An 18,936-nucleotide genomic window follows, 5' to 3' on the forward strand; every position below is an offset into this window, starting at 1 on the left:
CCCTGAGAAGAAGGTCTCCTTACCGTCTTGGAGCTCGGGCTGGCTGAGGCGGAGATCCTGGCAGGTTCTTGCGGGACTGTCCCGCGTTCCCATGGGGTAGCGCATGGTCTCGATCTCCTGCCGTAGGGAGTTGAGGGAGCCGAAGATCTCCTCCATGCCGTCGCTGGCCATCAAGAAGTCGGCGCCGGCCGCGTCGGAGGCTTGCATCTCCGGGTCGGACTCGGGGAGCAGCTGGCTGGCGTCGATGGAGCGCTTGGACTTGGGGCTCCTCTGGATGGGGAGCGGCTGGATGACCTCGCCGGGTGGGCCCTAGGTGGACAAAAAAAAGGGACCACGAGTGAGTCCTCCTTCATATCCATTTTTTAAGACACGTGAGAGAAGGTTCATATCCATACAGGAAGTCCTGGAGGTCCTGAAACACCCTTTTCTCCTTTGGGACCAGATCCTCCCTAAACACAAGTAGGATAGGAACGATACATGAGGAATTGTGTGCACCCCCCCACCCCCAATCTCCTGAGGAACATCGAAGGACAATACTCACAGAGGCACCCTTGGCTCCTTTGACTCCTTGAGGACCCTGAAGACGACAAGAAGTGTTAGAAGATCTCAGTGTGATATACATCACTCCAAAATGTACGAGAAGTTAAAAATGCAACCACTCACAGGAAGACCAGGAGGACCAGCAGGGCCGAGGGGTCCGGTACCACCAGACATTCCCTACAATCAGCAGCAGACTCATCGGAACCATCCTCAACATCATGACCCTCAAGCTCACAAATTTCCCTGGCCCGACTTACAGTCTCTCCCTTGGGTCCGTTGGATCCATGAGGTCCGGACAGACCTCGGTCTCCTTTCTCTCCCTGCTCTCCCGGAGGTCCAATAAGACCGATAAGACCTGGATGTCCCTTCTCTCCTTTAGCACCTGGGTCACCTCGCAGACCCAGCAAACCTGGCGGTCCCTGAAGAAAAGACACAAGAAGATGAGAGTTGTACGACTGCAGTGGGAAGATCTTCCCAGAAAAGAGCAGGGTCGAGTCTTACAACAGGTCCGGGTGGTCCCTTTTGCCCGGCAGGGCCAGGAGATCCTTGCTCACCCTAAAATAAATAAAAAATAAATACACACACACACAGAGAGAATGCGCATTCTATGAGACACAAACTCCCGTCTTTCACTGACCACTGATCCGAGGAGACCTCGCAGACCCTCAGTTCCTGGTTTTCCTGGTTGGCCTTGAGGACCGACGGGACCTGTCTTTCCCGGCGGGCCGAGGGCACCTGTGTCGCCCTGGAATGAGCGGACAAACACAAATGTGATCAATCAATGAATGAACACCGAAAAGAGGGTCATGGTAAACCATTTGTAAGATGTGTTTGAGACTGTAGTGACTAAAGTGGCCACTAGGTGTCACTGTTTTCACTTGTGGGTTGCACTTCACCTCTCCAACATTTTGTATATTCTTTGCTGCTTAAAATGTCTATATTTCAATTTTACTTGGCAGACTGTTATTTATCAACCTGCAAATATGTGATATTCAAATAGATTCTAAAGCTCCCGAGCTAATTGTGCTAATGCTAAGAGCTTTAGCCAGGCCCATTTTTTTGCTGACTAGGGAAATTAGTTTGACTTCTTTCTTCTTATTTGCATGACTTAATTGCAAAATAAAGTAAACAAAAAAAATTTTTTTTTTAAAATTAGAACCGTGGACTGACCTTGGTTCCCTTTTCTCCTTGTCGTCCCTCAGGTCCTCTCGTTCCAGCAGGACCCTGCAAAGAAGCCAACAAAATTGCTGACGTCTGAAGAAGTCGATGTGATTCTGTGGTGATCCTACCCGCTTTCCTGGTGGGCCAGGAGGTCCGTTCTCTCCAGATGGACCAGGAGAGCCCTGCAGCAAGAGAAGAGGATCGGCGTCAGTAACATTTTTGAAAAGTTTACGTGAATAACGTGATAAGCTTTGAACGCACAGATTCTCCCTGTTCCCCATCTTCTCCTTGTTCTCCTTTAGCGCCATCTTGACCCTAAGAGGGAAACAAGTAGACTTGTTAGAACTTCTCTTTGGTTCTAATTAAGAAAACCCACGAGAGACATTCTGGATGACACTCACTCTGGGTCCAACCTCACCAGAGGGTCCAGGATCACCAGGGAAGCCAACTGGACCCTAAAAACGGCAGTTTCAGATGTTAAAATGGCGTCAACGACACAACACAGATCGATGAAAGCATCGTACAGGGTTTCCTTTAGGACCATCATCTCCAGGCCGTCCTCGTCCTCCAGCGCCGCCAGCGGTTCCAGGCTGTCCGGACTCTCCTTTCTCTCCACGCTCGCCTCGAGGACCCTGACAACGGGCGAGCAGAACCGTTTGTTAATTTGGTGGGAATTGACGAGTTATTCTTTTCTCCCTTCCCACTCGAAGATCTCACCTTCTTTCCTGGTTCTCCTCCGATTCCGGGTGGTCCAGCTTCTCCAGGCTCTCCCTGTGGAGCGCACAGAATCCGTTTTTAGTGGTCGACAAAAAATCGGATGCGCCTCCGTAGCACCCAAGTGGGAATTAAACGTCTGTGTACCTTCTCTCCAATAGATCCAGGATTACCCAAACCTCCGGAAGGACCTTGAGGGCCCTGAAAAAAACCCACGAGTTTCAGCTTGATAGTAGTGCGACCCATGAAAATCTGATGTTCATGTTTATAAACGCTACAAACTCACATCAGCGCCGTTTGGTCCAGCAGGGCCGCGGGGTCCTGGTGGGCCTGGAGGTCCCTGTGGACATGCACATGTTTTGTTGTTCAGCATTTTTCATTTCGTCTCTCTTTGACTGCAGCGTCCAAACTCACCAGGGGGCCAACGTCTCCGTTCTCTCCCTTCTCGCCTGGTGGTCCTGGCAGTCCCTGAGGGTCAAAGTTGAACAATGCGTTCATGCCTGACCTCCAAAGATCACAACGTGACCACGCTGCGATCGATTTACCTGCAGTCCGATGGGTCCGGGTGCGCCGGGGAATCCTCGGGATCCTTCATCACCTTTGGCACCAAAAGGTCCCTGTTGGCCTCTTGGTCCGAGCTCGCCGTCAGCACCCTGTGGACCACAGGAGAGCAAAAAGGATGACGAATCCGTTGGTTGGAGGGGAGAACATCATCAACAAGTCTGGTACTCACAGCGGGACCAGGTTGGCCTAGGGGTCCCATCGGCCCAGGTGGACCAGGAGGTCCCTAAGAAAGATTGATGAAAAGATCCGTTGAACAAAATGTTGTGACGACGGTCCATTTTTTTTTTGCGGTTTCACTCACATGCTCTCCTTTCCCACCCTTGGCTCCCTTCTGTCCATGTTCGCCCACCTCACCCTGCAATGGCAGCGACACGACAAGTCAGGACCAATCCCAAAACTTCGTTTTCAACAACACCCTTTTTCACTGATGCCGCTGACCTTGTCGCCGTCCTCTCCAGGTCCTCCTGGGGATCCAGCTGGGCCCGGAAGACCCACTGGACCCTGAACGCCATCCCGACCAGCAGGGCCGATTGGGCCTTTCTCACCCTGAGTAATAAATATACCACATTAAAAACTTGCTTTTAGAGTCAAAAGGTTTGACGGAATTTGCAAGACTTACAGGAACACCCTTCTCTCCAGCGTTACCAGGGGGTCCTTGTGGGCCTGGTCTACCCGGGGGTCCGACAGGTCCGGCAGTGCCGGCAGGCCCTCTCTCACCAGGAGATCCCTGTAAAGTTTGCATAATTTAGTGGTTCTGGCGTCACTTTTACAAATTGTTTAATTTGAAACGTACAGCAGGTCCAGGAGGTCCGGCAGGACCTTCGCTTCCTTTCAGTCCTCCACCGCCCTAGAAGAAGACCAGAGGAGTTCAACTTTGTGGCCAGTAATACGTGCTAGTATGGTCCATTAGATACTCACAGGGGTACCAGGCAGTCCTCTCTCTCCAGGGAAGCCTCTCAGTCCAGGTGGTCCATCTTTACCTGGACCTCCTGTGGGACCCGGGTCTCCCTTGGTGCCTTCTTTACCCGATGGGCCGGAAAGTCCCTGCTCTCCAGGTGGACCTGGTGGTCCGGGATGGCCACGCTCGCCCAAGGGACCGGTTTCGCCAGATGGGCCCTGGAGAAGAATCATGATTAAGGAACATGGAGAGGATGCCACAATTGAGGATTCCTGCCCAGTGACATCTCAACTCACCTGAGGTCCGACGACTCCAGGAGGTCCTGATGGACCCATCTTTCCTTGGAAACCCTGAAAAAAAAAAAGAAATCCAGTGATTCTCCGTCACCAAGACCTGATTTTCCTCTCACAAAAAACAAAACAAAACCGAACTTACGACTTCTCCTCTCTGTCCAGGGTGTCCGGGCAGACCATCCTTTCCTGGTGGTCCCTGTGAGGAAACAATCGAAAAAACCCTCAGAACAAGCCGGATATTGCCAATCTCTCACCAGAATCCACCGCTCTCACTCACAGGAGGTCCCTTTGGTCCGGGGAAACCGTTGGCTCCCTGAGGTCCGGGCAGTCCCTGTTGACACAGCAAAGTAGGATTAGCGAGATGACCTACAAGCTGGGAAAATTGGCCGGCAATCAAAAAACTCACCCTCTCTCCAGGTGGACCGTGGGGGCCGTCGCTTCCTGAAGTCCCCTGTTGTTGAGCAAGGCCGAAAAAAGAAAGACACAGTGAAAGAAGGAATGGAAAGTGTTTGTCTTTAAACGAGAGGAACTCCTGATTGTCGACGAACCTTTGCACCTGACTTTCCAGTGGTGCCTCGTGGTCCTCGCTGCCCTCTGGGACCCTGATGGACACAGATAGTGAAATGATGGGAAAAACGTGACACGAGACAAACTGGACTTTTGTGAAGGACAAATCAACTTTACCGTTGGTCCTCTTTGTCCTCTTGGTCCTGCTTTGCCTGCCAGACCCTGAAAGACAAAACAACAAGAGTCACAAACCTGAAAAATACACCAAAATTGTGACCCCACTCCAGAGGTCTGACACTCCGTACCCTTGTGCCCTTCTCGCCATTTGAGCCAGGGAATCCTGGGAATCCAAGAGAACCCTACAAGACAACAAAACCGGGTCAAACCAAGTTCCACAAGACAACAAAACCTGATCTTCTGACCTTGGGTCCTTGTCTTCCGGGGTAGCCAGGAAGTCCAGGAACGCCAAGTTTGCCCTGAAACCACACGGCGGTCTTTGTTAATGAGCCGTCAGGCAACTCAATCAAACGTTTACCCGTCGCTTCTCTTTTGAATTCAAATGCTCGGTAAGAGAATCAACTTCTGACCTTCTCTCCAAGAACACCGAGGGGACCGAGTTCACCAGGGGGCCCGACTCGTCCCTTTGGCCCCTCTGGGCCGTCCTCTCCTCTGGGGCCTGACACGCCGATCTCACCCTGGCAGCGGAAGAAGAAAAGCACTCCAATGAATTGGCACATATGACGACGACACGCCTCAAAAGGTGGAAAAAGACCAATCGTTCCACGTTACCCGCTCTCCTTTGACGCCAAAGTCTCCCTTAATTCCAGGGAAGCCATCTTCTCCCTAAAGACACCAAGAAGATTGTCATTCGTATGTCACAGGCAGTTTTCCTGAGCAGGAAGATGATCACGCACCTTCTCCCCCCTGTGGCCCTTCAGTCCTCGGATTCCTTGCTCGCCCTGCAAGCAGAAAGCACCGGAAGATTGACAGAAACACTGGACAAAAACTCAAAAGCACCAGAGCCCAAAAAGGCCGACGATGTGACTGACCTTGATGCCGCGAGGGCCGGGATAACCGACAGATCCCTGGGGACCGTTGGGGCCCTGTAGACACATGATATGCATTCAACCAATGGTAATTAGCGTACAGCTCTTTGGATGTTTCTCAGGTAACACGTGATTGTGTGACGGATGCTTCAATCCAGTGCCGCTTACCTGGTTTCCTTTGGTGCCAGATGGCCCCTCTTTTCCTGGGTGACCCTGAGGGGGGAGCAATGATGGCTTTAATTATTATTGTTCAAGGCGAAATCCAAATCCCAAAAATATAAACTCACAGGAGGGCCGTCAGCGCCTGGCATTCCTGGCAGACCTGGTTTTCCGGTGGGCCCCTGGAGGGAGTTACAAGGGACTCGATTACACTTGGCGTGTTTTGTGCTTGGAAATACAACATTTCGACTTGACTGGATCACATTTGGGATTATTGGAATCTGAAGAACCAGTGTCACCCCCCCCAAAAAAAAACTCCTCTCTCCTTGGTCTTACCTTGTCTCCTGGGGCTCCGGTGGCTCCCTGAGGTCCTGGCATTCCCTGTGACAAAAACAAACACACACATGTAAAATGTGTCGACTAAAAATAAAAAGTAAGACAGTTCAGTGGCTTACCTGAGTTCCTGATGTGCCCTGCTGACCTGGAGGTCCGGGCTCCCCTTGAGGACCCTGAGACCAGACGAAGAGTTAAGCAAATCGACAAATGATTGAATCGGTGGCGAAGTCATGTGACACTGACCAGGTTGCCCTTGGGACCACCGGGCCCATCATTTCCTCGAACGCCCTAAGAGGAGAGAACCCTGATTAGGGAGGATTCAGCGCCGTCGCTGGAATAAAATAAAAAAACTCTTATGACTCACAGGAGGTCCGGAAATTCCTGGAGGACCTTTGGGGCCGAGCAAACCACGAGGTCCCTTAGAAGGAAAGAGAAAAAAAAAATGACGTTGAAAGAAAACCAAAACAATCTTGTATCCTTTGCGAACACCACAAATTGCAACGTGCTAACAAGGGCTCCGTTCGATGACGCTGTCGTACTGAAAATACTTACTGCTTCACCGGGGAGACCTCTGGGTCCGACCTCGCCATCGTCGCCCTGAGGACACACAGAAGAAGAAGGTCCAAAATGACAGGTGTCTTTCTCATTTGACCCATTTTCAGATTGCCGTGTCTCTCTACCCTCTCGCCGTCTTCTCCCTGAGGTCCTGGGGGTCCCAGTGATCCGGTGTCCCCCTGCGAACGACGACAACAACAAAAATGAGCTCAATACGATTTAAAGGTTGAATTTGCGTAGCGTAGTAGTCAACACTCACCCTGTGTCCTTTGTCGCCGGGCAAACCAGGAAGCCCATCAAAGCCGCGGTCGCCCTGAGAAGACATCCGAGCTAGTTAGTGACCACGTGGCGTCTTTGAGACTTTGGGAACGTTCAACGCGTTACCTTGGTGCCAGGCTCTCCAGGCATGCCTCGGGCTCCATCGCCTCCGGCTCGGCCCTGTTGGCGACGGGCGGTTATGAGCGTAGCGCCATCAAGCCTGCCATTTTTGTGATTTCTTTAATACTCACTCTCCTTCCTGCTTTGCCTGGTGGTCCCATCAAACCATGCGCCCCCCTGGGTCCCTATTGAACACATCAGTTTTAGCGTGCCGCTCTCTCAAAATGTCAAATGTTTTAACCACTTCGTTTCTGACTGTTCTTACCTGAGGACCAGGGTCTCCACTTTCTCCTTTGAGTCCATGACTTCCTGGGTTTCCCTAAAATAGACGCATGGATCATCGATAGTTAAACTTGCATTAGGGTCTAATAATATCTGTGAAGGTTAGGGGGTCATACCAAGGGTCCGGGACGTCCGGTGAATCCCATTGGTCCAGGGGGTCCTTTCAGAGCCATCTACAGTCGACAGGTTGTGATTAATGACAACAACTGAGCAAGTGCTATTAAAGGCAAACTTGGGACAAAAGTATTGAGACACTGAAAGGAAGTGACAAATGTATTTGTGGCGAGAGCAGCTTTGGCTCTTCTGGGACGACTTTCGAGTCAAAATCCTCCAAATGTTGCTTGTTTGGTGCAATAGAGACAGAAAAAGAATCTCGGATCCTTGCGGTAAACACAACTCACCCTGGCTTGAGACAAGATGGCGGCCGCTTGGGCTTCCTGAGCAGACACGGCGGGACCCTTATCTCCTCCACTCTGGCCAAAGCGGAACTGTAAAAGTGAAACAGCATTTGGACCACGGCAAGGCTAAACTTTAGCGAGCAGAGGTGCGGCCCGCCCATCCAGCCACAAAAAGACATTCGCCGAGTATATTCGCCGGGGCAGGAGCAGGGCGGCGACGTTTGAATGACTCACAGGCAGCATCACGGAGGATCCGGGTGGTCCGGCAATTCCGTCGGCGCCAGGAATTCCGGCCTTGCCGGGAGATCCCTGCGACATAGAGCGAGCGCGTTACAGCCTGGCGTGAGGTGAACCATGTCAGCTGACGTTTGCGCTCAAACTCACCCTCTCGCCAGGATCGCCAACAGAGCCGGGAGGACCGGAGCTACCGGGAGGGCCGGTAGGACCCTAAGAGAGGGCGAGAGAGAGAGAGAGAGAGAGAGAGAGAGAAAGAAGAGTTGAAAGAAAGCACTTTTGGGGGAAAAAAAAATGAAATGATGTGAGGTCATGAACTCACAGAAGGTCCTTCAGGTCCAGGAGGTCCTTCGATCAGCATACCCTGCGGAGGATCATCATCAACATGTAGGTTATATTCAATCAATCAATCAATCAATCACATTTGGACACAAATGTTCGATGGAAATTGTTTAACTTTTGGTTTTTAGTTAGTTGGTTTCCTGTTTTGGTTCAGGCAAATCTCAAAGTCTCAATTTAAAAGGAAACTTTCCCCCCAAAATTCTTAACAATAAAATGTTCTATACAAGCCCCACTAGTCTTTTATTCTTTTTCAATTAAATAAGGTATTCTGGTTGATATCGCGCAGCAAAATCCAGCATTCTTTTTTTTTTTTTTTTTATATCAGAAGGCTGCCATTTTGTCACTTAATGACATCTCTCAGGTCTCAGGTAACAACCAATCACAGCACAGCTTCAGAAAACAGGTGAGCTGCGATTGGCCGTTGCCTGAGCCCTGAGCAATTGTGATGTCATCTTCAGTCGACAGCAAGTGACAAAATGGCCGCCCCGAGATGGATAAAAAAACGGCTGGATTTTGCTTCATAACTCATATTCCGCAAATGTAATATTAATCAGAATGTCATGTGAGGTCACATATAACATATTACTGTCAAGAAATGTTCAACGTTAACTTCCCTTTAATCATGACAAGTGTGTATTCAACCTGCTCATTGCAGGCACAGTAAATAGAATGAAGAGAGGGATTGTGGGTCCACTCACAGGTTCGAGCACGGCGGGCTCTCCTTTCTCACCCTTCTGTCCTCTGATGGCCGCCTGAGGACAAACAAACATGGCCGACAGCACGCCACAGTCAATAAGAGTTAAAGTCTTTGCCACACAACGTCACAATGACGACTGCACCCTGGAATGGCTGCCTGCCAATCGCGCTCACATTCAAACCGTCAACCGAGTGGGAATGTGAAGTTGCTGCACAGAAGTCATGCGGGTAAACTAATTACACTGACAGTGACTTCTTGAGCAAAAAAACCTGCTGATGCTGGGAAAGGAACTTCTGCTCCTGCGTCGACCATTCTGCTTTACATTTGAACTCGGTGACATGAAGAGCATCGCCAACGGGCGGCGCGGGAATTTGACGCGCTCTCGAATAGCTCTTTATGCACCGCAAACACATTTCAACCAGCCATATGAAAACGCGGGCTTGCCAACGTACACTTTTGAACTTGCTACTCAGTTTTGGTCAGAGGCGGCAAATCCAGTTCCAGAAAGTAAAAACCATGCCATAGTTTGGCTTTAGCCACTGATGCTAGCTATCTCTAACTAGTTAGCTAGTTAGCTCCTGTTGGTAAAACATTTCTAGATTTCTGCGTGTTCAAATAAAATTCAAAGTTGAAGTCTCGTGGAGAAGAAGAAGAAGTTTTGCTAGCTTTATTTCAGAGTCTGAAAGGCATCTCTAGAACCCGGCTCAAATAGCCCTGGTCCCAGAAGTGTAACATTTTCACAATCCACTCACACATTTATACCTAACAGTTCCCACCCCCTTTATTGACAAACAGGTACCTTTTGCCCCCAGGCATTTCCTGTCAAGACAAGAGTTTTAAAGTCTACACATCCCCCAGTCTTATCTTTCCTCAGTCCCTGTCTTGATCAACTCAGAGGATGTGGGTAAACACCTGGCCCCCGGAGCCCCCCGACACCAGGAACTCACGCAGACGGCCCTTTTGTTCAGACACCTCTTATTTAGATTAAATCAGACACCTTACTATGACAGGGAAGAGGACAAAGACTATAGATAAACTAACATATGGGGAACAGTTGTAACATATCTAACTAAAATCAAAAACACTTAGAAAAATATACACTCTCAGAAGAAGGGCAACGGGTTTATTCCATTTGCTATCTTGAAGGGAGTTTTTGTCTGGGGCCGGTCTCTGCCGGTCGGAAGGGAGGCACAGGCTGATTATTATTGTTTTTCTCTAATCTGATTCATACCCATGGGAACAGAGTTGTAAACAAATGTACTGTGGGCTGATGGGAGGAGACTTTTCGTATTCACCCACTTTTCAATAAATAATGATGTGCCGGAGTAGACGAGACACAATCTGATGGAACACGGCTTCAGTGTCGTCAGTTTTTGTCATCAGAAGCTTCTGATAATTCTAATACCTTTGCAAAGGGACTTCTTCACCAGAATCTCACCATTCAGTTAATTGAACAAGCAAAGAGTACAATACTTAATATTGTCTACTCTAACACAGGTAAACAAGCACCATGGGAGCTAGCTAGCTAGCACCTGGGGCTAAAGTCCAACTGTGACAGGGTTTCTACTTTCTGGACCTGGAGTTGCCCACCTGATTTGAGTGAATTTGCATCACGAGAGTCGTGACACTAAAAGAGCAGAGTGTAAACATGACAAATCCAGCCAATCACAGTTGGTTGAAATGATTGTTTCTGTTTTGCCCGTTGAAGCAAAATGACTTACGCCTGCCTCGTCTGTCACGGCGGACAGGGCGTGGCCAATGTCGCCTTCCACCTCTCGGGCCTCGGGCATGGGCTCGCCGTAGTCCCGATAGGAATAGTCGTATTCCTTCAGGCCCACGTCGCCGGTCACGTACTCCTCGGTGAAGTGCTCCTCACCGACACCGCCGTCCGTCCTGGTATAATCCACCTCCTCCCCCGCCTGAGCCGTCTCCACCTCCTCCCCCGCCTGAGCCGTCTCCACCTGCGACTGCTTTTTTTGGGGGGGTCCGAGGGAGCCGTGAAAGAACCGAAGGCAGTGGGAAGGAAGAGTTGTGTTTGCCAGGAGGTAAAGTTAGTGAAAGGAAGGAGTGAAAGAGGAGCATAAACGGAATAAATGAGTCTTACCTTGTAAAATGAGACAAACACATAAAAAAAAAATGACTCCATGTCAACACTCATTTTCTCTCATTTGGGGCTTAGCGTGTCTTCGACGAAAAGGTTGTAGGGGCGATCTAAAAGTGGAAACACTTTGCCCTCAAAGCTGCTGACTTACCCTCAAAGCGGATTCACGCAGGGGCCAGTGTCTCATTTGAACACAAGCAAACATCTCTGTAAAGCTTCTGTTTGGTGCTGGTGTGAATGTTTTGACACCGAGGACAAAGTTAAAGGACACAACACAGCGAACTGCGAGAAACACACCTTACGGCGTGGATGCTCTCGAGTTCACCGAGAGCTTCCGTCAAACACCAACGCGCCACATTCGCTTCCCCTTTTGTCACAAGACGTTTGCAGACATCCCCGCCGAGATGACGAACAAACCGAGTCTTGGTGTTAAGGAAAAAAGGGGGAGACCGTGTTAAACTTAAAATGTGGCGCGTGGTCCTTGGACAGGAAGCCTCAAGTGGTCTTGTCTGGCGGCGGCGGCGCCGACAAAACTGTTGTGAGGCGTGAGTCACACAGTGGAAAGTTTCAGGGGAAACTATAAGACTTATGTTACAGCGAAACGGAATAACGGAATGTATGGTGTTCCACAGGGTTCAGTTCTAGGGGCTCTGCTGTTTTCAAAAGAGTGGTGGTTCACTGCCATTGTCAAGGATTCAATTATTACTGGGCTAGCAGTGAATGAGGTGCTCTATAAATATCGAGTCAGCGTCCTAACGGCATGATTTGCAATGCTAAGTTGAGCAATTTACACTCAAGGGTTGAGAAACAAACCCACAACTTTAGGTTGGGAGACAGCCGATCTACTCCATGGTCTCCTTTTGGATATAAGCAAACAGTAGGCGTGGCATAGCTCAGGTGATAGAGTGGCAGTCTCCCAAACTAAAGGTCGTGAGTTTGTTCCTCAACCCTTGTGTAACTTTTTTTTAAAATTAACTAGTAAAATTTAGACGAAATCTTTCCTTGCAAAATGTACTTTATTTTCTGAGTGAAAAATCGTTAAGTTTTTTTTCATGTGATAGGCAAATTCTGTTGTATACACTAAAAATATTTAGCTTATAGCTAGTTATAGCTTTTATATATATATATATATATATGTATATATTAGGGGTGTCAGGCGATTACAATTTCTAATCGTAATTAATCGCATGACTTCAATACGTAACTCACGATGAATCGCAAATTTTATATCCGTTCTAAATGTACAATAAAATGTAGAATAAATTTTTTTTTCTAAGTTTTCATTCTCGTTAAAAAAAGTGGAAAAAATGGTTGCATCTTTTAGTCATTGATACAAAAATTTCATAAAATGTAATTAAAGTGAAAAAGATGTACTGTACTGTGAAAAACGAGTGTGGTATTGATTTGGGTTGAGGTCATTTTTCTGCCACTAGATGGCATAATTGCACTTGTAACCCGTGACCGTTAAATGCATTTTTATTTTTATATTAAGAGCTATATAATCTTTCACATGAAGTAACTGAAGTACCATTTTAAAAATGGTCAAATACAACTTGACCCCAGTCCCCACAAATATATGCATTATTATTACATTTATTACTGCGAAATGTTGACGTGGACGTGCCCGCATGAAGATGGGGAGCCAGATTTGATTAAAATTTTTTTTTTTTTTTTAAAGCAATTTTGATGGTGAGACGATTCAAAGGTGCTTTTTACTATAACCCGTATATCGTTGGCAAGGTCGTTAGTGTGCGTTACCTGCGTGGGGTTCTCGTCTTGCGTGACCACCTCACCCTCCGGTTCTGGCAGCGTCTCCTCATAGAAATAATCGGTCTCTGTGGGGGTGTTGTCGGCCTCGGAATATTCAGTGTCTACATCCTGATTGGTCGAGTGGGCAGAAAAGAGGGGGGGAAGCAGGGAGGAAGTAAGCAGATTTGACCGGAAGAGCGAAGGTTAGTTCAAAGTCTGCTTGCGAGTGATGATGAGTTATAAGAAGAGAACACAACATAGCATTGTGGTTGTCTCGGACGGCAACTCACATCACAAACATCTCGGAAAAGAAATGTCAGCCGCCCGGCGACTATAAACGTCGCCGTGTGCGCGAGGTTTAGGGAGTCGCCGAGACGTTGATGACATTTCTTTTCGCTGTATCGCAGGACAATGACGGCGGGGTTCGTTTGCGGCCGCTGGCCTTTTTTTTGCGAAAGCCGCCGTTCATCCCAGGAGAGGAAAACATCACAAGCGATGCTACGGGATGTGAGCGGCGCTCGCGACCATGAAACAACCCCCGTTAAAAAAAAAAAAAGAACAAAGCGGCCTCGCAGAAGTCGAGCGTGTCGGAGCTTTTTGCGCGAGGCCGCTTCGTTCACATGACCAGAAAGGAAAAAAGCCAGTTGGAAAAAAGGCAAAGGTAGAACGTGACAGCACCAGCTGGTGCTGTGCGGCGAGTGTGTGTGTGCGTGTGCGCGTCGTCCCGGGCCGCATTCATTCGGCAGGCCTTCCCGACATGCTTCACCGTGCGCCGTCGTATTTATATCATATGGACAAGATGGCCGCAGAGTGAAGAGCATATGATATATCAACAGAAATCCTGAAGGTCAGAATGTCCACCACACAAGAAGAATGTGAAAGAAGCTGAGGGACATTCCGACCCAAACCGGAGTCGTACCTGTTGGTAACCGGTGTCAAATTTCTTGGCCGGAACTCCGGTGCCACTCAGCGCGGTCTTGTCGAAGGGCGGGAAAGGTTTGTGCAGGGACTTGACGTTCATGTCCAGCGCCGCCTTGGACTTGGTGGGTCTCGGAGGAGTGGGCCGGACGGGAGCCGCAGTGGTCGGGACCTTTTTCAAGATGGCCGACTTCTCCACCACCGCATTCATGGCTTTGCTGACCGTGGGCTTGACGGGGGGCACTTTGGAAACCACGGTTTTCACTTTGACTTCGGATTTGACTTGAGACGTTTTAGATGCGTTGGTGGGCTCGGGTTTTGCTGCTTTTGTGGCCTTTGGCGCTTTGGTAGCTTCTACTTTGGATGCGGATGTTGCTGCACTCATAGTAGTCTTCTCTATTTTGACCACAGTCTTTGTTTTTGTAGTGGTTTCGCTTTTTGCGCCTTTCTTTTCTACCACAGTAACTTTGCCGTTGCTAGTAGCTTTAGCCTCACCGCTAGCTTTGTTCATGGTTTTCCCGTAAACTTTGACCTTGACCTCTTTCACCTCGACGCTTGTTTTGCCGTTAGCCTTGGACGCGGCTTTATCGTTTCCGGCTTTCTTCTCGGCGGAGGACTTTCCATTACCGCCAACCTTCTTCTCGACCACCACCTTTCCGTTACCTTTGACCTCGGCCGAAGCTTTGGCGGTTTTCACCACCACAGCTTTTCCACCGGTCTTCTTCACAGTAACCACTTTAGCGCTCATCGCCGGGGCCGTGGTGGTCTTCGCCTTAGCAGCCGACGTGGTCTTGATCTTGGACAAGAAGACCGCGGTGGCGGTGGGCTTGGCGGTGGGCTTGGATTTGGGCGGCTTGGCCGTGGAAGACTTGGGGGCTTTGTTGGGAAGGGGACTTTTGACTACTTTGAAGGTCCCGCCCTTGGCCGGCTTAGCTGGGGTGGACTTGGCTTTGACGGGGCCGGCTTTGGCGGGGACGGCTTTGACGGGGCCGGCTTTGGCGGGGACGGCCTTCCCGTTTGCCTTCTAACATTTTGATATCGATGTTGAATGTGTGCGCGCCAGGTGGCAAAGACACAGAAAAGGAGAAGCGTAGGGTTGGGAGGGGGGGACAGAAGGGGGAGAGAAAGACAAGAGTGGCTGTGTTGAGAAACAATGACATCAAGATTGCAAAGGTCTTGGATGATTTACTGAGACTGCGCAGGCATTACTGGATACAGCAGAGTCCTTCTTTTGTCATTTGAACCCATCGGATTTCCCATCATTGACCCCAGTGACTGATCTCTCCAGTAATGCCATTCTCAACATGAAACAACAAAGCGGCGTCGTTGGCCTGATCACAACCGAGCCGGTTGTCGGGCGGCGGCGTGGAGGGCGTGGCTGTTGCAGGCGGGCAAAAAAAAAAAAAAAAAACATGTCGCCAATTGTCAACCGCGCACACGATCACGCCTCGTTATGTCAACCAAATCACGCAGACTAACAAAAAACAAACTCATGCATTGTATACGATGTATACACGTTTATTATTATTATTATTATTTGTTGCTCAATCTACTGTATGCTTTTTAAGTGATCTCTCAAAAATACAGTCAATTTGGATTGGAACCAAAGTAGAAGAAAGCCATGATGATTTCACGTTTCTTTCAAGCGGCACGCCCAGTTTAGCCACGCCCAGTTTAGCCACGCCCAGTTCCACCGCTGCAACAACCCAGCCATGTGGACATATCAACACACATGACATTTAAATGACAAAAAAAAAAAAAAAAAAAAAAAAACAAGCAGCAATGTTAAATCGTTGCGATAGGATAGTTGCGATTGTTCCTCCTCATATTTGGAGTATTGGTGGCGGTCCCTATTCCTCATCAAAGCACTGCTGGGCGGGGAGGGCGAGGAGGGGGGGGGAGGGAGGAAGGCGTGATGGGTTGAGGGGGGGGGGGTATGAAGGCAGGTGAAGCAGGAGGATGAGGAACAAAAGTTTATGTTGAAAAGGGGGAAAGAAGCAATAAATAAAAAAACTGGCCTACTCTTTTTTTTTCGTGTTGTCATCTGGAATGAAAAAAGCGCGAGGAGCCATGTGCTCCGCCTTCGGCTTATCTTTGACGATAAAGAAAGTAGCCCACTTACAAGGTCGTCTTCCAACAAAGGAAGAAGGTGAGGAGGAAAGCGATGCTGGGAGGTGAAAATGGGAAAAGGAGGGGGTATGGAGAGCTGCACTTTGATGACTCATCAAAACCCTCAGGACCTGCTTTTGTGGGGCTTTTTGAGGGTTTGACGTGGACTTTCACGCGGACTTTCACGTGGAGTTTCATTCCAAATATGAAGAAAGAGGAGCTCGATATTATAGTCTGTGTATGTTTCCCCTTAAATCCAAAAGGAATATTGATCACTAAAAGCGGAGTCCCTCTACGTTTCTGGTGAGTTTGTCCCAACTTCTGCTGATAAGATTTCTGTCCTATCTCATTTGACTTCTGCCGGTTCCGTTCGGAACCGCGTAAACATCCGGGGCGTCGCGGTGCCGTTGGACCTGTCAAGTAATGCGTCTGCTTGCGCTACTCACATATGCGTTGGGGTCTTGCGCCTGCGTCTTGGGCAGGGGCGAGTCGCAGTCGGGGCTGTAGTGCTCGCAGAAGTCGTAGGCGGCCTGAGCGTTGGGGGCGATCAGGAGCTGCTGAATGTCTCCCTGAGCGCAAACACAGCCAGGATGGAGATCAGAAGGGGAAGCCCCCCACCTACCCCGCCGCGAACCCGAGCTTCTCACCTGGAACACCTCCTCGTCGAGCAGGCGGGCTCCGAACACGGTGATGCCGTTGGTGTCCACTTCGGCGTTGTGGCTGCGGGGCAAGGGCTTGGTCATCTTCTTCTTGCAGTCCAGCATCAGAGTCACGTTCTTCTTGGACACAGAGATTGCGATGCGGTGCCACCTGCAGGCGGGAGGAGGAAGGCACGGGCGAATAAATGCGCGACGCGACGAGGGGTGCGGCAACATTTCTGACAAGGTAGCTACTCCACAGATGCTGAGTGCAAAGTAGCGAACATGCAGTAGGAGTACGTATAGGTCAGGGGTCAGCAACCTTTACTGTCAAGAGAGACATTTTAGGCCAAATAAATAACAACAACAACAAAATTCTGTCTTGAGCCGCAAAAGATTTGAACGTCGAAATATGCAGCATCCAATTCATTTTCTTCTACCTTTTTGTAATTTTTCATACATTATTAGATTTTTTTGAAGGGGCCTATTTCAGACATTTTTGGCAATTTTAATGACATTTGGTAATTTTCTGCCTCTCTTCTTCCTTTTTTGGACATTTTATGGCTATTTTTTGACATTTTATTCTGCCTTTTTTTGCTATAAATTTTCCGACATTTCTGGCAATTTTGATAACATTTTATGGTCATTTTTGGGATTTCTTCTTCTGTTTTTGTACATTTCATTATTGCTTTTTGAATGTTTTCTTTTCTGCCTTTAAAAAAAAAAATCCAATTTCTGACTTGTTTTTAAATAAAAAAAATACATTTTATGTTCATTTTCTGCCTTTCTTCATATTATTTGTTTTATTCAATTCTCTGACTTTTTTTCTTTTCATTTTTCTTGCAATTTCATGGACATTTTATAGCAATTTTCTTTTCCTTTTTTTTTTTGCAATTTCATGGACATTTTATTGCAATTTTCTTTCCTTTTGGACATTTTATGGTCACTTTTTGGATGATTAATTTTTACCTACCTTACCTACCTTTCAAAAATTTGGTCTCTGACATAATTCTTATATATTTTTTAATGTAATCATTAATTCATTTAAATATTATTTTATCTAAAAAAGTAAAACAAACATGTAAAAACAATGATACATTTTTAGAGCCCTGGTATAGATTGCATGACATCAAATCCCCCCCCCCACCGGCGCTGGTTACTGACTTGCCATCAGCCAGGTTGACGCCTTTGAAGAGCGGGTAGTCCTCGGGGGCCGGCTTGCCGTGCTGGTCCTCGTACAGGAAGACGGGCGAGCGTCCGAGCTCGATGCCCAGCTGCTGGACGCCTTGCTCGCTGTAGACTGACAGGAGGAAGGCCTGGAGACCGGCGTGAGCCTTCACCAGCGCCATAATGGAGAAGTTCTCCGGGAAGCGACCTGCGGTTGACAAGACGCGAGGACATTTGAAGTTCATATCATAGATCACTTCTGTACCATCTGTACACCCATCCTGACAAATAATGAAGACACAAAAAGGAGAAGGAGGACGACCGCGAGGAGCTTACAGGTGATTACATTTATCAGGAGCAAAGGCTCATGGGAGCAGTTGGTCTGGCATCTTTAAAGCCACAAAAACTCCACCTGAGATCCTCTTGTGTCTCCTCGCTCAGACGCATAATTACAGAGCATGTCCAAACATCGTAAAGAGACGACGCTGATGATGATTGCAGGTTTGCCGCGCTCGGGAATTTCATGACAAGTGCGACCGATTGCACATTGACGTGTGCTGCGGCAAAGAGCGCTTGGGTTCGAGCAGTGCTGCGCCATGCATAACACTGTGCAATTATAGAAAGCGTCAATATTATACCAAAATGCACATCATCTGGAGTGGTTAACAAGCAAACAATAAATCATGCACTGAGTGCCGTTGTGGGCGTGAACACAGCCCGACTTGATTGGCCGCCATTTCCTTTAGAATTGGTGCGTGAGAGGCTCATGGTCCTTGACTGATTTGTTGGAGTCCATGCATGTGTTTATAAGGAACTGCAAGCAGACCCACACGGGTCGATGATATCAAGTTGGTCAGGGAGATGACAGCTCTATGAAGTGGGCATTTGGAACCCGCCTTCCACATGTCCGCGGACCTCAAGAGTCTGTTTATCAAATTCACATTATACTACCTGCGCCAACTTTTAGACATGGTTCCAGCAGACGTAAAGTTTAGTCTACTTTCCAGCCACTAAATTGTCAGGTGCGCCCGGTGCACGTCGAGGGGAACGCCTTCGATATGCCCAAACGCCCAGCATGGCGCAGAAATGAACCAAATGAAACCAGCTGAACCAAATCGAGGCTTGCGTTAGAATTTGCGTTCTAAATGTG

General features: G+C 48.5%; 1 protein-coding gene across 1 annotated transcript in view; it reads right to left on the minus strand.

Moving 5' to 3' along the window:
• col11a2 (collagen, type XI, alpha 2) overlaps positions 1-18,936 on the minus strand; it is a 30,530-nt gene that overhangs the window by 2,307 nt on the left and 9,287 nt on the right. The window contains exons 3-61 of the mRNA XM_086062556.1: positions 17,784-17,994; positions 16,629-16,791; positions 16,428-16,550; positions 13,874-14,896; positions 12,964-13,083; positions 10,826-11,074; positions 9,106-9,159; positions 8,388-8,429; positions 8,216-8,278; positions 8,066-8,140; positions 7,835-7,921; positions 7,550-7,606; positions 7,417-7,470; positions 7,283-7,336; positions 7,158-7,211; positions 7,033-7,086; positions 6,899-6,952; positions 6,771-6,815; positions 6,583-6,636; positions 6,462-6,506; positions 6,338-6,391; positions 6,219-6,263; positions 6,011-6,064; positions 5,892-5,936; positions 5,727-5,780; positions 5,592-5,636; positions 5,467-5,520; positions 5,265-5,372; positions 5,100-5,153; positions 4,983-5,036; positions 4,855-4,899; positions 4,719-4,772; positions 4,577-4,621; positions 4,448-4,501; positions 4,313-4,366; positions 4,174-4,227; positions 3,898-4,095; positions 3,773-3,826; positions 3,599-3,706; positions 3,418-3,525; positions 3,281-3,334; positions 3,149-3,202; positions 2,961-3,068; positions 2,830-2,883; positions 2,702-2,755; positions 2,563-2,616; positions 2,419-2,472; positions 2,226-2,333; positions 2,103-2,156; positions 1,963-2,016; positions 1,830-1,883; positions 1,711-1,764; positions 1,178-1,285; positions 1,042-1,095; positions 798-959; positions 664-717; positions 542-577; positions 396-449; positions 24-309 (exon numbers count right to left, since the gene is read on the minus strand). Of these exons, the coding sequence (XP_085918682.1) occupies positions 24-309; positions 396-449; positions 542-577; positions 664-717; positions 798-959; positions 1,042-1,095; positions 1,178-1,285; positions 1,711-1,764; positions 1,830-1,883; positions 1,963-2,016; positions 2,103-2,156; positions 2,226-2,333; positions 2,419-2,472; positions 2,563-2,616; positions 2,702-2,755; positions 2,830-2,883; positions 2,961-3,068; positions 3,149-3,202; positions 3,281-3,334; positions 3,418-3,525; positions 3,599-3,706; positions 3,773-3,826; positions 3,898-4,095; positions 4,174-4,227; positions 4,313-4,366; positions 4,448-4,501; positions 4,577-4,621; positions 4,719-4,772; positions 4,855-4,899; positions 4,983-5,036; positions 5,100-5,153; positions 5,265-5,372; positions 5,467-5,520; positions 5,592-5,636; positions 5,727-5,780; positions 5,892-5,936; positions 6,011-6,064; positions 6,219-6,263; positions 6,338-6,391; positions 6,462-6,506; positions 6,583-6,636; positions 6,771-6,815; positions 6,899-6,952; positions 7,033-7,086; positions 7,158-7,211; positions 7,283-7,336; positions 7,417-7,470; positions 7,550-7,606; positions 7,835-7,921; positions 8,066-8,140; positions 8,216-8,278; positions 8,388-8,429; positions 9,106-9,159; positions 10,826-11,074; positions 12,964-13,083; positions 13,874-14,896; positions 16,428-16,550; positions 16,629-16,791; positions 17,784-17,994 (5,532 nt within the window). The remainder of the gene's footprint in view (positions 1-23; positions 310-395; positions 450-541; positions 578-663; positions 718-797; positions 960-1,041; positions 1,096-1,177; positions 1,286-1,710; positions 1,765-1,829; positions 1,884-1,962; positions 2,017-2,102; positions 2,157-2,225; positions 2,334-2,418; positions 2,473-2,562; positions 2,617-2,701; positions 2,756-2,829; positions 2,884-2,960; positions 3,069-3,148; positions 3,203-3,280; positions 3,335-3,417; positions 3,526-3,598; positions 3,707-3,772; positions 3,827-3,897; positions 4,096-4,173; positions 4,228-4,312; positions 4,367-4,447; positions 4,502-4,576; positions 4,622-4,718; positions 4,773-4,854; positions 4,900-4,982; positions 5,037-5,099; positions 5,154-5,264; positions 5,373-5,466; positions 5,521-5,591; positions 5,637-5,726; positions 5,781-5,891; positions 5,937-6,010; positions 6,065-6,218; positions 6,264-6,337; positions 6,392-6,461; positions 6,507-6,582; positions 6,637-6,770; positions 6,816-6,898; positions 6,953-7,032; positions 7,087-7,157; positions 7,212-7,282; positions 7,337-7,416; positions 7,471-7,549; positions 7,607-7,834; positions 7,922-8,065; positions 8,141-8,215; positions 8,279-8,387; positions 8,430-9,105; positions 9,160-10,825; positions 11,075-12,963; positions 13,084-13,873; positions 14,897-16,427; positions 16,551-16,628; positions 16,792-17,783; positions 17,995-18,936) is intronic.

The sequence above is a fragment of the Leptonotus elevatus genome, chromosome 19 (assembly GCF_054856555.1).
Source record: "Leptonotus elevatus isolate MCC_2025b chromosome 19, RoL_Lele_1.0, whole genome shotgun sequence".
Classification (NCBI taxonomy): Eukaryota; Metazoa; Chordata; class Actinopteri; order Syngnathiformes; family Syngnathidae; genus Leptonotus; species Leptonotus elevatus.